This window comes from Tupaia chinensis, unplaced genomic scaffold (assembly GCF_000334495.1).
Source record: "Tupaia chinensis unplaced genomic scaffold, TupChi_1.0 Scaffold000231_1, whole genome shotgun sequence".
Classification (NCBI taxonomy): domain Eukaryota; kingdom Metazoa; phylum Chordata; class Mammalia; order Scandentia; family Tupaiidae; genus Tupaia; species Tupaia belangeri.
The window spans coordinates 149,541-162,718 of NW_006159706.1; the positions used below are offsets into that span (position 1 = coordinate 149,541).

The 13,178-nt window shown below is 37.4% G+C and overlaps 1 protein-coding gene across 1 annotated transcript; it reads right to left on the minus strand.

Annotated features, from left to right (window-relative positions):
* Positions 1 to 464: 464 nt before the first annotated feature.
* On the minus strand, positions 465 to 12,566 carry VKORC1L1 (vitamin K epoxide reductase complex subunit 1L1). Its single transcript, XM_027771671.1, has 3 exons — positions 12,558 to 12,566; positions 12,073 to 12,208; positions 465 to 4,492 (listed from the first exon to the last, which is right to left on the minus strand). The coding sequence occupies exons 1-3, from the start codon at positions 12,564 to 12,566 to the stop codon at positions 4,266 to 4,268; spliced, it is 372 nt and encodes a 123-aa protein (XP_027627472.1). The 3' UTR covers positions 465 to 4,265.
* Positions 12,567 to 13,178: the final 612 nt, after the last annotated feature.

Consider the following 13,178-nt stretch of genomic DNA (forward strand, 5'->3'; position numbering starts at 1 on the left):
AATAAATAAATAATTCTTAAAAAAAAATACTGTAATGCTTATTAAAAAAAAAAATCACCACAAAACCCCCACATACCCAAATACACAAAGAATGGAGTAGTCAAGGTAAAATAAAGTTAGGGGAGTACAGCTGATTAATACTATGTTTATAGGACTGTAAACAACACCTTTCATCCTTAGTCCTTACGCACACTCATACCCATAAGAATTCTAAGGGACCAGCAATTAGCACAATGGCTATGTCGCTGGACTCCCATGTAGTCGACCGCGGTTCGCATCCCAGACCCGGTGGCTTAAACTCACACCGGGCGCGTGTGCGTGCCCAAGATCCCAAGAGGAGAATGGAGGAGAAGGGATTGCGGCATGGCCATCCCCTCTGGGGGATGATTTCTCGCTTTCTATCTCTCTGTCTCTGTCTGTCTGGCGACGCACCCTATAGCAAAAACCTCTCCCCCCCCAAAAAAAAAGAATTCTAAGAACTGGAACATCTAGGAACTCTGTATCTTCTATACGTTACATATAATTCAAGAAAAAACAGCCAACTCAGAACACCTATAGAAAAGAGGTTAGTGTCAACTTCAAGAATATAAAGCACTTACTAGGTCTAAAGAGTTCCGCTTCTTTTCTGGAAAGTAGTAAGAATGATGGCATCACAATTTCCACAGGTAACGTCTACATTTATTTTATACCAAAAAAGTTATGTGCAACAAATAAACATTCTTACATATTTACATTTGTTTTTATTTACCAGTTAGCAAAACGGTGTCCTATATCTCTGATAAAGAATATTTCTATCTCTATTAAAGGGGAATTCTGCCCAGTGAACTCCATTTGAAATCAGTGTTTACTCTGGAGCTTCAAGCACGAGTAATAAATATTTTTGATGGAACATACTATACAGATCATACACCTCATACTTAGGCCATGCTTAATACAGTTTTAGAACAAAACATTTCACCTTTACTGGGCTAGTTTTTGAAAAAAAAAAAAAAAAGTTTAGCCAAGTGTAGCCTGGACTCCCACCCCAACCCCTTTTGTGTTACTGAAGGGTAGTTCTCACAAGTTAGGAATCATAAGTGCTGCCTAAAATATCTGAATAGAAAAGTTCCACCAAGGCGTGTGTGTTGGGAGAATACATGAGGGCAAAAGTTGCATTTTTAGCAACATCTCCCCAAGCAGGTTACCAGAAATGACAGTGGGGTTTCTTCATTGGCATGTGTCTAATACTGATTTTAAAGACAAGATCTGCTGCCAGTGTTCACTGGCTTCAAGCCGTGGTACTGACCTGAGTTACTACGTAATTGCTGAAGAGTCTTTTAAAAGAAAAACAATTTAAACAAAAGCCAACAAACAGTATTAATTTCATTGTAGTCTTAGTCCTGTATCATACCTAATAGGTCCAGAGATCCCTATACCGAATAACAAGTCTTTGTTTCTTTGTATGAAAATAATCAACGCTTTCAACTTTCTTTAAAAGTAACGAATTTAAGGAGAGCCTACATATATCAAATAAAAGTAATTCCTGGCAGACAGCTGGTTAAACCTGCATTATTTCACCAGAAGTCTACCCTCAATGACAACAACTACCTGGAGTTGAAAAACCAAATGAAATTCTCCAAACCACTCAGGATTCCCTGGAGTTCATCATCTAACGCAAATTCTTTTATTTCTTCAAGTGATATTTAGGACTACAGAATGAGAGTCTTCATTTGTTACAAACCATTTCAAAAACATGAAGCATGGAATTATTGTTAAAAAAATTTTTTTTCCTAATCTGACCTTTGACATTAGTGGCTAGTAATGCTGTAGTGTTTAAATATTCACGTTAAAATTGTCATAACGATCTTCAAAATTTGTAACATGGTATTTTCCCCTTTTCTGGGTAGAAGAGAAATTATAGAGGAGAGCCTAACTTCTTCCAGGGCAAAAAATACTAACAGCACCCACCAGGATTGTTTGCTGAGATACTGGCGGTACAATACTGTTCTTCCAGGCAGCACGTGTTCATCTCTGTGAGAAAGGGGTATTCTACCGGGTCGTAGGAATGTGGCAAAACTTTTTATACAACTTAAAACAGTGGTTTTCCCCAAGGCATAGGAAAGCAAAGGAAAAACTCAAAGGGTCTGGCTGAACATTTTTATATGTTTTCTCATGGAAGAGCTGAAGACATTTGCAAGAAGGCAACATCAAGACAAGCTTTAACCATACTCTGCTGATTGGTACAAAATATGATGAAAACTATTTTAAATTGGGACACAAGGAATTTGTTTAGCACAACCAGCATTGTTTATACCACAGAAGTCTTAACCACTTCCACTGAAGCTTAGGAAAGAGAATCAGTAAACCACTCTGGTAAGCGGATGCACCACTACGGGTTGACCTCACCATACAGTTCTCACACAGGAGGACTTATTTTTCCATAAACACCAGACATCCAACCAATGCTTTTCTAGAGTTCTTTAACTATTGAAGAATACAAGAAAAATACATACGTAATAGGCATGGAAATATTCACATTCATGGGAAAACATACGCCCTGATGAAATCTGAATCAAGCTATCTTTTATGAAACTTGTTAAACTGGTTAAAAGTTGATTATAATTCAAATTTTATACCTGCCTTGAGTCAGGAGACCTACACTGCATCAAATATGAGAGTGAGTTGGAAATGACACAGTTGCTGACTATACATTTTAGTTTACAGAGCAGAGCCTGTCCCCCCTTCAAAAAGAGGGCAAATAAAGCAATCAAAAATGACCAGTCTAACTATTTTGAACATAATGATTAATCAGATTGGAAGTAAAAACACTGCTTCTACTTCTCAAGCTAAGGAATAAAATGATCATAGAGAACCTTTCTGTAGCATGCAAGTTTTCTACTTCCTGGTAAGAAAGGAAGGAAGGACACTTCTGCCCAAGTTCAACACGCAAAGTATTTGGTTTGAGATTTAAGACAGAAGGCACTTTTAACTTTCTGATATAAGATGTTAACCATAGAAACATACTGTCACAATTCCATTTGGGTTAATTCAAATCACTTGTAAAAACTCCCCACTGCATTTGTGTAGTTATTAGAAAGCTCAGTGACTTCATTACTGCTTTACCTTCAGCTGTTTCTACCTTCAGCAAACTGAGCAATGTGTCAGCTCCAAAGTTTACCAATCCAGTATCTGACTCTAAAACAATTAGTGACATCCAATTAGCGCAGAAAGAAACAACTGGGGAAACACTAAGGAGCTACCAAAGAGCAATCCTACCCTGGAGTGGCGAGGCTTATACTGGTTATTTCAAAGTTGTAATACTGTTTGGATGACTGGCACTGATGTTACAGAAACATATCTGAAAATTCAACTGTTTCTTTTAAGAGATCTTACCTAAAAATGCCATAATAATATTTCCAGCTTTTCTCCAAAGAAATATACCAATTTTCCCATCATCAGCATCCTGAGGGGCTTGGACTTTGAAGGTTCTGTAGGGTTAGCGTTGATCCAGTTTTATGACTAGACACAAACTTGACTTGCACATTCAAATTTAGTCTTCCTTTCAGAGGAGAGAGAGAAAAGGAAACCAACCACTCCACAATTTTTGCTGTCAATGCTGCACCCATGACTGTCAGCACTTCTCACAAGATGCTCTTGTGTGGGCTTACTATTTTCTCTATTTCATTGGTCAACGTTGAGCTGACAATTCTTCATTGCTATACTTCTACTAAACTGTACAGTAAATTCTGCAGGGATGGATCCAATATTTCTACCTTTATTTACAAATATCACATAAATGGATTCTAGTTGAATCTACATGTTTAAATCCATCAGCTAAAAACATATTACATATTGTAAACATGGCAATATTTAATACAGTATCTATTCTAAAATATTTTCATGTCATGATCACATTTGTTATACCTGAAAGTTGAATTTATACACATTAAAGAATTACTAGCAATGGTTGCTCACTTTACGATTGAGGGAAGGGGGCTCGGGCTACATTTTGTTATTTCAGAAACATCTTCAAAGTAAAGTTAAAGCTTGTCTTTGATTGGCTCGGCGTATCCTTTTTTTTTATCCATATTTATAATGAAGATTGACACAGTAAATAGCTAGGGCCCCTTCTAATTTACAGGATTTTTAAAAAATCAGTTTAAGATTCTTAGGGAAAGTGACTATTGTGAAGAATAACCAAAAAAAAAAAAAAAAAAAAAAAAGCTGCAAAATAAACTTAATGGAAAAAGAGACTGGAGACTGTCAGTTAAGAGTTCGCCCTGTTGTCAGTCTTGCTTGGGCTGCAGATGCCGTTTCCAGGCCTCGTTCAAGTAAACTAGTCGTTTGTAGTTGATGATGAGAAGAATGAAGTTCAGCACATATGTGACAACACAGATGATGCAAAACTCCTTCAGCACAAAGTACAGAATGTAGGCCAGGTACAAAGACCCTACCACAGAGACGATGGAGGACGTCATGAGGATTAAAGCTGCAACTGCACTTGCTGTCATGCCTGCAAGAGAAAAAAGACAGTGGGCTCGATCAGGCCTCGGCATTGGAAAGAAAGCGTCGAAGTTCAGGGGAACATTTTGTGGCTGGCTACACTTGATCTTACTGCAAAGCGGTGAAATTTCAGAATACAAACTACTAGTCTGTTTTGTTAGGATGACATAGGTTGGTTACCAGTTTTACAGCTGTGTTTTTGATTTCTCAGAATTTCATAAATATTGCTTGTTTCATAAACCAGCCCCGAGGATACATACAACACAAAGAAAATACAGTCTCTCAGCCACATTATGCAGTGAAGCTGCTCTGTAAAACTGAGCACCGGCTCTCCTCATGAATAAAGGAACATGAGCACCACCACCTTTTCTTCCAAGCTGTACACTTTGATGAGACCCTCCCTCTGGCTTTTCACTGCAGCTTCCCCATTTCTGGAAATTTGGTGTTCTACGTTTAGATCAAATTGATCAAAAATCCATAATGGGGGGCCAGCAGGTGGCATGGTGGTTAAAAGGCACTGGACTCCCACGTGGCCGACCGTGGTTTGAGTCCTGGACCTGGTAGCTTGCTTTCTCACTTTCTCTCAATCTCTCACTCTTGCTTTGTCCCTCTCTGGTCAAATTTATCTTTAAATAAATAAATTAATAAATAATTCTTTTAAAAAAATCATAATGGGAGATGACTATACCAGCATGCTGCTGAAGAAGGAAAAAGAAATTTTAATAAACATTTCAGAAAGAGCTCACTCTGACAGACAAGGAAAACCACATTTTGCCAGCAGCCACATGTGCGTCAAACCTGAGCAAGTAAATAAAAAGCCAAAACAAAAACCAGTTACTTGTGTGAGAGCCAGGCTTCTCAAGACAAAAATGTGTCTCAATTCTTGACTTTATTTTCACATGTGCTGTTTCGAACTCCCTATTATCAACAGTGTGGAGAACAGGTACATTTGTTTTCAAAGACAAGAAAAGCAGAGCATATTAAACTACTCTCCTACCCAACAGCTAATGGATAAGAAACAGGAAAAACTACAAATAGATGGTGGCAAGTTTAAAGAAAGGTGGAAACTTTTTAGGAGACTGAAATTCTATGCCTGTTGGCAAAAAAGGCAATGGGAAGATGCTTATGGGCACAGCACAGCCGCAGGGACCACACTGGCCCCGGGACTAGTCAGAACCAAACAGTGTTTTAATTAAGCTGTTCAAGACTAAGATGCTGCTGAGTTATTTCTTCCAGGAACCAGCAAGTCTAGCAAGTCACCTGTTTTCGTAAATAAATTTTACTGGAACCCAGCCACACTTGCTTATTTATGTAAGGTCTGTGGCTGTTTTCGCAATAAAAAGGCAGAGCTGAGCAGTTGCAGCAGCCAGCAGAGCCAAAACTATCTTCTGTCTGACCCTTTACTGAAAAAGTTTGCTGACTTCACCTACACATCTTAACTTTAAAAAAATGAATGCTGTCATCTTAACTTTCTCTGAGTTTCAAAACAACATGGGTAAGTTATTTTCTCTAAGTCTTTCTTTCTTCAACTATAAAACTGAAGTAATCAACTGAATCTCCTACGACTGCCAAGTGAGCTAATACAAAGCACCAAGAACGCTTTAGAAATACTGGCTATTAATGAAAGAGTATCATCATGTAACTTAGGATATAATCCCTAAAGGAATTAAAAGTGTCCCTGTAACTAAATAAATGATGGTATAATCATGCAATGGAATATTCTGCAGCTGTGAAAAAGAAAGAAGACACTTAATGTACTGACATGCGACAATCACCAAGATAGACCGGCTAAGCAAAATGAGTAAGATAAAGGCAAGCATGCTATAGAACACTGCATACAACTTCCGTCTTTTCTATTTTAAAAAGGAGGAAAATCAAGATGATACAGTTGTATTTTCTTGTATATGCATTTAAAAAAATCACTTGAACAAGTCAGGGCTGAGGGGCACTGGAATCTGGGCAAAGGGGACAGACAGGAGTGGACAGACTGTGTGCTGTACAGTGTTTTATATATTTTCTAAACTTCTGAACCATGTGAATACATTACCAATGAGAATTTAAAATGCTGTGTCTTTTTTTTAAAATAAAATAATTATTTTTCATCTAACTTTATGTATTTTAATTTGACGAGAGAGAGAGAGACAAAGAAAGCCTCCAGGTCTGGAACTCGAACCACGGTCGGCCATGTGGGAGTCCGGCATCCCCAACCACCACGCCACCTGCCAGCCCCAAAATGCTGTCTTAAACAGCGTAATGCTGTGTTAGATGAGTTCAAAGGTGACTCCAGTGATAAAGACACTGACATCACAAATGCAAGTAAAAAATCTAAAAAGAAATCATACAATGTGAATGGAAACAATGCATGCGATGCATATGATTTAAAATGCATATATATCAGAAAATTAACAAGTTAATAATAAAAGTAGAAATCTGTTTTACCTCTATCCCCCAAAATTAATATAGTCAAAGGAAAATTACTGCCTTGCATCTGGTCTTATACTTTATATTCTTCTCTAGAAATCCAACAAAACAGAAATATATTAACTAAAGTGAAATTTCTTCCTCCCACCCCTACCTCCAGTCCCTTTCCTATTATTTACATGCACATATACAAACATATTTATCCTGTACCAATTATACCACAAGATCAAGAAGAACATATTGATCTTTCCAGGATATTATATAGAGCTACTTTTCCCTTTGATGGCTACAAAATATTTACAAGTATGGATGTATTTATTCAGCTATTACCTATTGCTTAGCTACTTCCAATTTTTTACAATTTTTTTTGAGATTTTTTTTTTTTTGCTATAGCTGCGTGTGCACTCGCCAGAAAGACAGAGAGAGAGAGACAGAAAGTGAGAAATCACTCCCCAGGGTGATTACGGCCATGTCGCAATTCCTTCTCCATTCTCCTCTTGGGTTCTTGAGCACACACACACAAGCTCCTGGAGTTAGTTTAAGCCACCAGGTCTAGGACTTGAACTGCGGTCGACTACATGGGAGTCCAGCGACATAGCCATTAGCTAACTGCTGGTCCCTACAATTTTAAATTGTACTGCTATAAATATCCTTGTACATATACTTTTATAATTCTTTAGGATAAATATGTAGATATGGAACTAGGAAAACTGAATAGGAATACCGAGAAAAATTTACATTCACAATTTGTTTCATAGCAAATCAACCTCAAATAGAAAAGTTAAATATATTTTTAAAAATTATTTCTTTAATTTTTATTCATTCATTAATTTATTTTAATCTGACCAGAGAGAGACACAGAAAGAGAGGGAAAGTAAGAAAGCAAGCCAACAGGTCCGGGACTTGAACTGTGGTCAGCCATGTGGGAGTATCCAGCACCTTAACCACCACGCCATCCGCTGGCCCCCAGAATTAAATATATTTTTAATGAGTCAAAACACAGAAGAGCGGGCAGATAACAGAATGAAATGTTAACAAGTGGGATCAGCAGGTGGTGTGGCAGTTTAGGTGCTGAACTCCCCCATTTCCACATGGCTGACTGCAGTTGAGTCCCAGACCTGGTGGCTTGAAACTCATGCCGGGTACACCCGCATGTATGTGTGTCCCAAATCCCAGGAGAATGGAGGAGAAGGGATTGCACCGTGGCCATTCCCCCAGGGGGTGATTTCACATTATCTTTAGCTGTCTCTTTCTCTCTCTCTAACAAACATACCCTATGTCAAAAACCTTAAAAAATAAAAAATCTTAACAAGTGGGGCTGGCAGGTGGTGTGGTGTAGGTGCTGGACTCCCACAAAGCCAACTGTGGTTTGAGTCCCAGACCTGGCGGTTTGTTCTCACTTTCTCTCTCTCTCTCTCTATCTTTTTCTGAGTGAGTGCATGTGCCCTGCAGAAAATTAAAAATAAATAAATTAATTAAATGAATAATTCTTTTTAAAAAAGTTAACAAGTGAAATGCAAATGCAAAAACTGATGAGTTTAACTTGAAGAAAAATATAAAAACCTTTACAATAAAAATTCACAAAAATTAATGAAAAAATGATAAGTAGAAAAAAGTTCCTAAATAAATATAGCAATGGACTATTACCAGGATGTTATAACTAAATGGGCAATAAAAGGAAATTAAAATACAGTAAAATCGAGGCCAGCAGGTAGTGTGGTGCTGGATTCCCACATGACTGACTGCAGTTCAACATCCAGTACTTGGCAGCTTGCTTTCTCATTTTTCCTCTCTCTCACTCTGTCCCTCTCTGGTTAAATAAAAATAAGTAAATAAATAAAATAAAGTTAAAATTAATTATTTTTAAAAATACAGTAAAGTAAAAATAATGGCTACTAATATGAAACTTGAAATTTTACAGAAAAGATGTTTTGGGGCCAGCAGGTGGCATAATGGTTAAGGTGCTGGACTCTCACTTGGCTTATCGCGATTTGAGTCCTGGATCAAGCAGCTTGAAACTCATGCTAGGTATGTGTGTGTATGCCCAAAATCCCAAGAGGAGAACAGAGAAGAAGGGATTGTGGCATGGCCATCCCCCCCAGGGAATGATTTCTATTTTCTCTCTCTGTGTGTCTCTGGCAAGCAAGCACATGCACCCCATAGCAAAAATCTAAAAAAAAAAAAAAGTTAATTAGGGACCAGCGGACGGCATAATGGTTACATTGCTAACACTCCCACATGGCCAACAGCAATATGAATCCCGGACCCAGCAGCTTGAAACTCACGCTGGGTGCATGTGTGTGCATGCCCAAAATCCTGAGAGGAAAATGGAAGAGAAGGGACTGTGGTGTGGTCATCCCCCCAGGGAGGGAGGTGGCTTCTCATTTTCTGCCTCTCTCTATCTGTATGCACCATATAGCAACAATTCCTAACAAAAAATACATTCTTTAAAAAAAAAAAAAAAACAGGGAGCAGGACATCTAGCTTCTGAGTGGAACCCTAGTATCCCAAGCAGCAAAAGAAGAATTAAAAATGGGTGATGTTAAAAAAGGCAAGAAGACTTTTGTTCAGAAGCGTACCCTGTGCCACACCGTGGAAAAGGGAGGTAAGCACAGACTGGCCCAAATCCATGGTCTATTTGGGCGGAAGACAGGTCAGGCCCCTGGATTCTCTTCCACGGATGCCAACAGAAACAAAGGCATCACCTGGGGAGAGGATACACTGAGGGAGGACTTGGAGAATCCCAGGAAGTACATCCCTGGGACAAAAGATCTTTGCTGGCATTAAAAAGAAGTCTGAAAGAGCAGAGTTGATAGCTTACCTCAAAAAAGCTACTAATGAGTAATAGGTGGTCACTGCCTTATTCATGACAGAACAGAAATGTTTCACCTTTTTTACATATATCATATTTTTAAAAAGAATTATTGATTTATTTAATTCCATTTGTTATTATTGTTTTTTTTATTTGACCAGAGAGAGAGAAAGGGAAAGGGAGAGAGCAAGCCTCCAGGTCCAGGACGTGAATCATGGTTGGCCATGTGAAAATCCAGCACCTTTAACCACCACACCAGCTGAATGTACCATATTTTAATTGATCTCCTACATCAGAACTCAGATCATAAATGGCTGACAGGTTAAATTGGACAGTCCTGATTTAAGTAATACTGGCTTGTAGTTAGATTAATATTGTTGGGTTTTTAAAATTTTGATATAATTTCAGTTCAGTAAGTGCTATCACTATTTGCCCTTTCTAAAAATATAATTGGTAATTCACTAGTGACGCTCATCTTTCTACAAAGATGGTGAACCATCTCAAAACCTACTAGAGATTGTTCTTTTTTTATATTTAGGCTTATATATAACTGGTTATATGAATATATAAATGCTGGAGAAATCCCTTCACTTCTCAAAACCAAGCAGAATTGCCTGTGTTTTAATCTGTGTTCATTAACCCATTAAAGATAAGGTAGTGATGTCTACTTTATATATTTCGTCATTATTATGCCAATCCAGTTAGAATTCCCTGAATCCAAAACACTGCCTTTTACTTCCTGAAAGACATTTTGGTGTGGTTTGTGTATACTATCAATTTTATAAATGGTTTACAAGGTCAAATACTTCTGCAAGTCGATGTGACAAGATTTAATGACAAGTTAAATTTCATCTTTGAAGTCTATTATCTAAATCAGACTAAATTATATCTCAGGATTTTGAGACAACTGTTCAAAACCACATAGAAACTGAAGAACTATACATGTGTGATTGGTAATGGTGCTTTTACCAATTTATTAGAAGGATTAGAGTACAGGAGATACACCATCAGCATAGATTTGTAAACTATGCCATTATAAGACTTAAGATCATTAAAAGCCAAATGACAGATCAAAAAATAAAATTAAATAATAAAGACCAAGGGACTGGCAGGTAGCATGGTGGTTAACGGTGCTGAACTCACACATGGCTGATTTTGCTTCAAGTCCCAGACCTGGCAGCTTACTTTCTCACTTTCTCTCTCTGCCTCTGTCTCTCTGGTAAAAATTAAAAATAATAATAAATAAACTTAAATAATTCTCTAGAAAAACTCTTTTTTTAAAAAAATAAAGATCAATAAAACTCCAGGGAAACCAGACAACTGGGAAAAAGCAATTTGGTTATATTAAAATAAACAAAAAGAGGCCAGCAGGTGGTGTGGTACTTAAGCCGCTGGACTCCCACATGGTTAACCATGGTTTGAGTCCCAGACCTGGTGGCTTGAAAAATCACACTGGGTGTATGTACATGTGTGCCCAGAGTCCTGAGAGGAGAATGGAGGAAAAAGGACTGTAGGATAGCTATTCCTCCCTAGAGGATCATTTCTCACTTTCCCTCTATCTCTGTCTCTCTTCAGCAATTGCACACACTCTACAGCAAAAGAAAAAATATATATGTATGTGTACACACACACACATATATATATATACATATACATACACACACACACACACACACACACACACACACACATATATATATATATAAAAAATACAGAAACAATCTCTATGCTATTTCACTCAACCCCAGCCTGAAAATTTATTTTGTGGAAATAATTCAAAGAGGGAAGATGAGGGACTTTAAACAAAGCTGATCACTGGATATTATTTAGAACATTTTAAAAAATGGGAAACCAGGGTGGGAGGAATAAAAAAGGTGAAGCCTAGATGTCTACAATAACAAAACAGGACCACACTATCCAGAAACATAAGAGTTGATGTGAAATTATTTCAAAAGCATAAGATGATGGAAATAGCAAACAGAGGTGACAGAAGTATGAACGTAGCTTACTGTTAGTATTTTCTCAATTCCTAATATTTTTAAATAGCTAGAGTGTAAAAGGAAAAGTTTATACAGGGAAGACTGTTTGGAATAGCAATTTTCTTGAATGAGACTGGTTTTTCTGGGCCATTTGTGAGATGCTACTATCCATGGTTAAATACCAACTGACAGCTAAGTTCAACATTAGCATAATATAAATCATAGTGAATTGTTTTACAACACAAAAAAAGGTCCTACAAGCTAGTGCTTCTATCATTAACATATGTTTATATGCTTTAATATAAAGACACACTTCGGAGAAAGACAAAGTACTAAATGAAATACAACAAACTTATTTTTGTATTGCTATATACTTACCAAGTAATAACTGTAGTATATAAAATATAAGTCCAAAGACACTGTTTGGCTGGTTTAATACACCATCCTTTCCAAAAATGGAACCCAAAAGACCAAATCCTCGACCCCATCTGTAAAATAAGGAAAACCAGTAACCCTATATTTGAGTTTCCCTAGGGATTTTTTAAAACGTAAAATAGAAAATGCTATCCAATTCTAAAATTAACTAAGTTGCCAAATTTTTTAAACGTCCTGTGTTGAAAGAGTGATTTACCTCAAGGAAGGAAGCCAGTCATTAGATTTATATTTTGCATTTGATTAAAAATAAAGATCTAAAATCAGTGTATCCAATGTGCCAATATACCCATCTGAATCTCTAAATTGAAAATTTCTATATATTGTCTTCCAAAAGGTAGGACAAAGCACTCTTTCTCTGATGGCATTATTTGCAGGAGGAGGCCTCTCGGCCCCTCTTGAGTTAAGCCAGGGTTTCTAAACAGTGGTACCACTGACATCTCGGGGTACTTAGTGCTTTGTGATCGGCACTGTTCTGTTCATTACGGGGTGTGCAGCAGTGTCCACAGATGCTAGTAGCACTCCCACACCCCCAGCTGTGACCTCCAAAAATGTCTTTAGCTATTGCCACATCCTGTGAGGGGGCAAAACTGCCTCCCATTGAAAGCCATAAAGCTGCACTAGTTCTGCATTCAAAGTATGTACATTAAAAAGTTGTTCCCTGACAAATTTTACCAGGATATGCATTAGAAAACATTTCCTCGGAACATGTCAGAAATTGTAGGTCTTTCCTAGAATCAAATATCACTGAGACGTTATATGACCCATCATCCTTTATTATTTACAGTTTAACTTCAGATTTTGCATTTGACATTTTCAGAATCCCATTTTCTTATTAAAAAATAAAAAGGATCACCAAATTCTGATTTAATAAAACATGATACAAACAACAGACTATTATTTTGGATAAAAACTTCTGATGTTAAAACTTTAACTCTGAATGAAAGTGCTTTTTAAAATGCCAATAAGAAAACTACCAGTCATGATGTTAAGTCACACAAGAAGCACTTAATAAAACCTAGACTTGGGATCTGAAAGACAACCTGCCCAAC

What these genes read in the sequence shown, in the direction of transcription:
- VKORC1L1 (XM_027771671.1), bottom strand. An exon ending in TATACTACAGTTATTACTTG is followed by an intron (nt 4,493 to 12,072) that starts GTAAGTATATAG and finishes TTTCTCTTGCAG; the next exon opens with GCATGACAGCAAGTGCAGTT.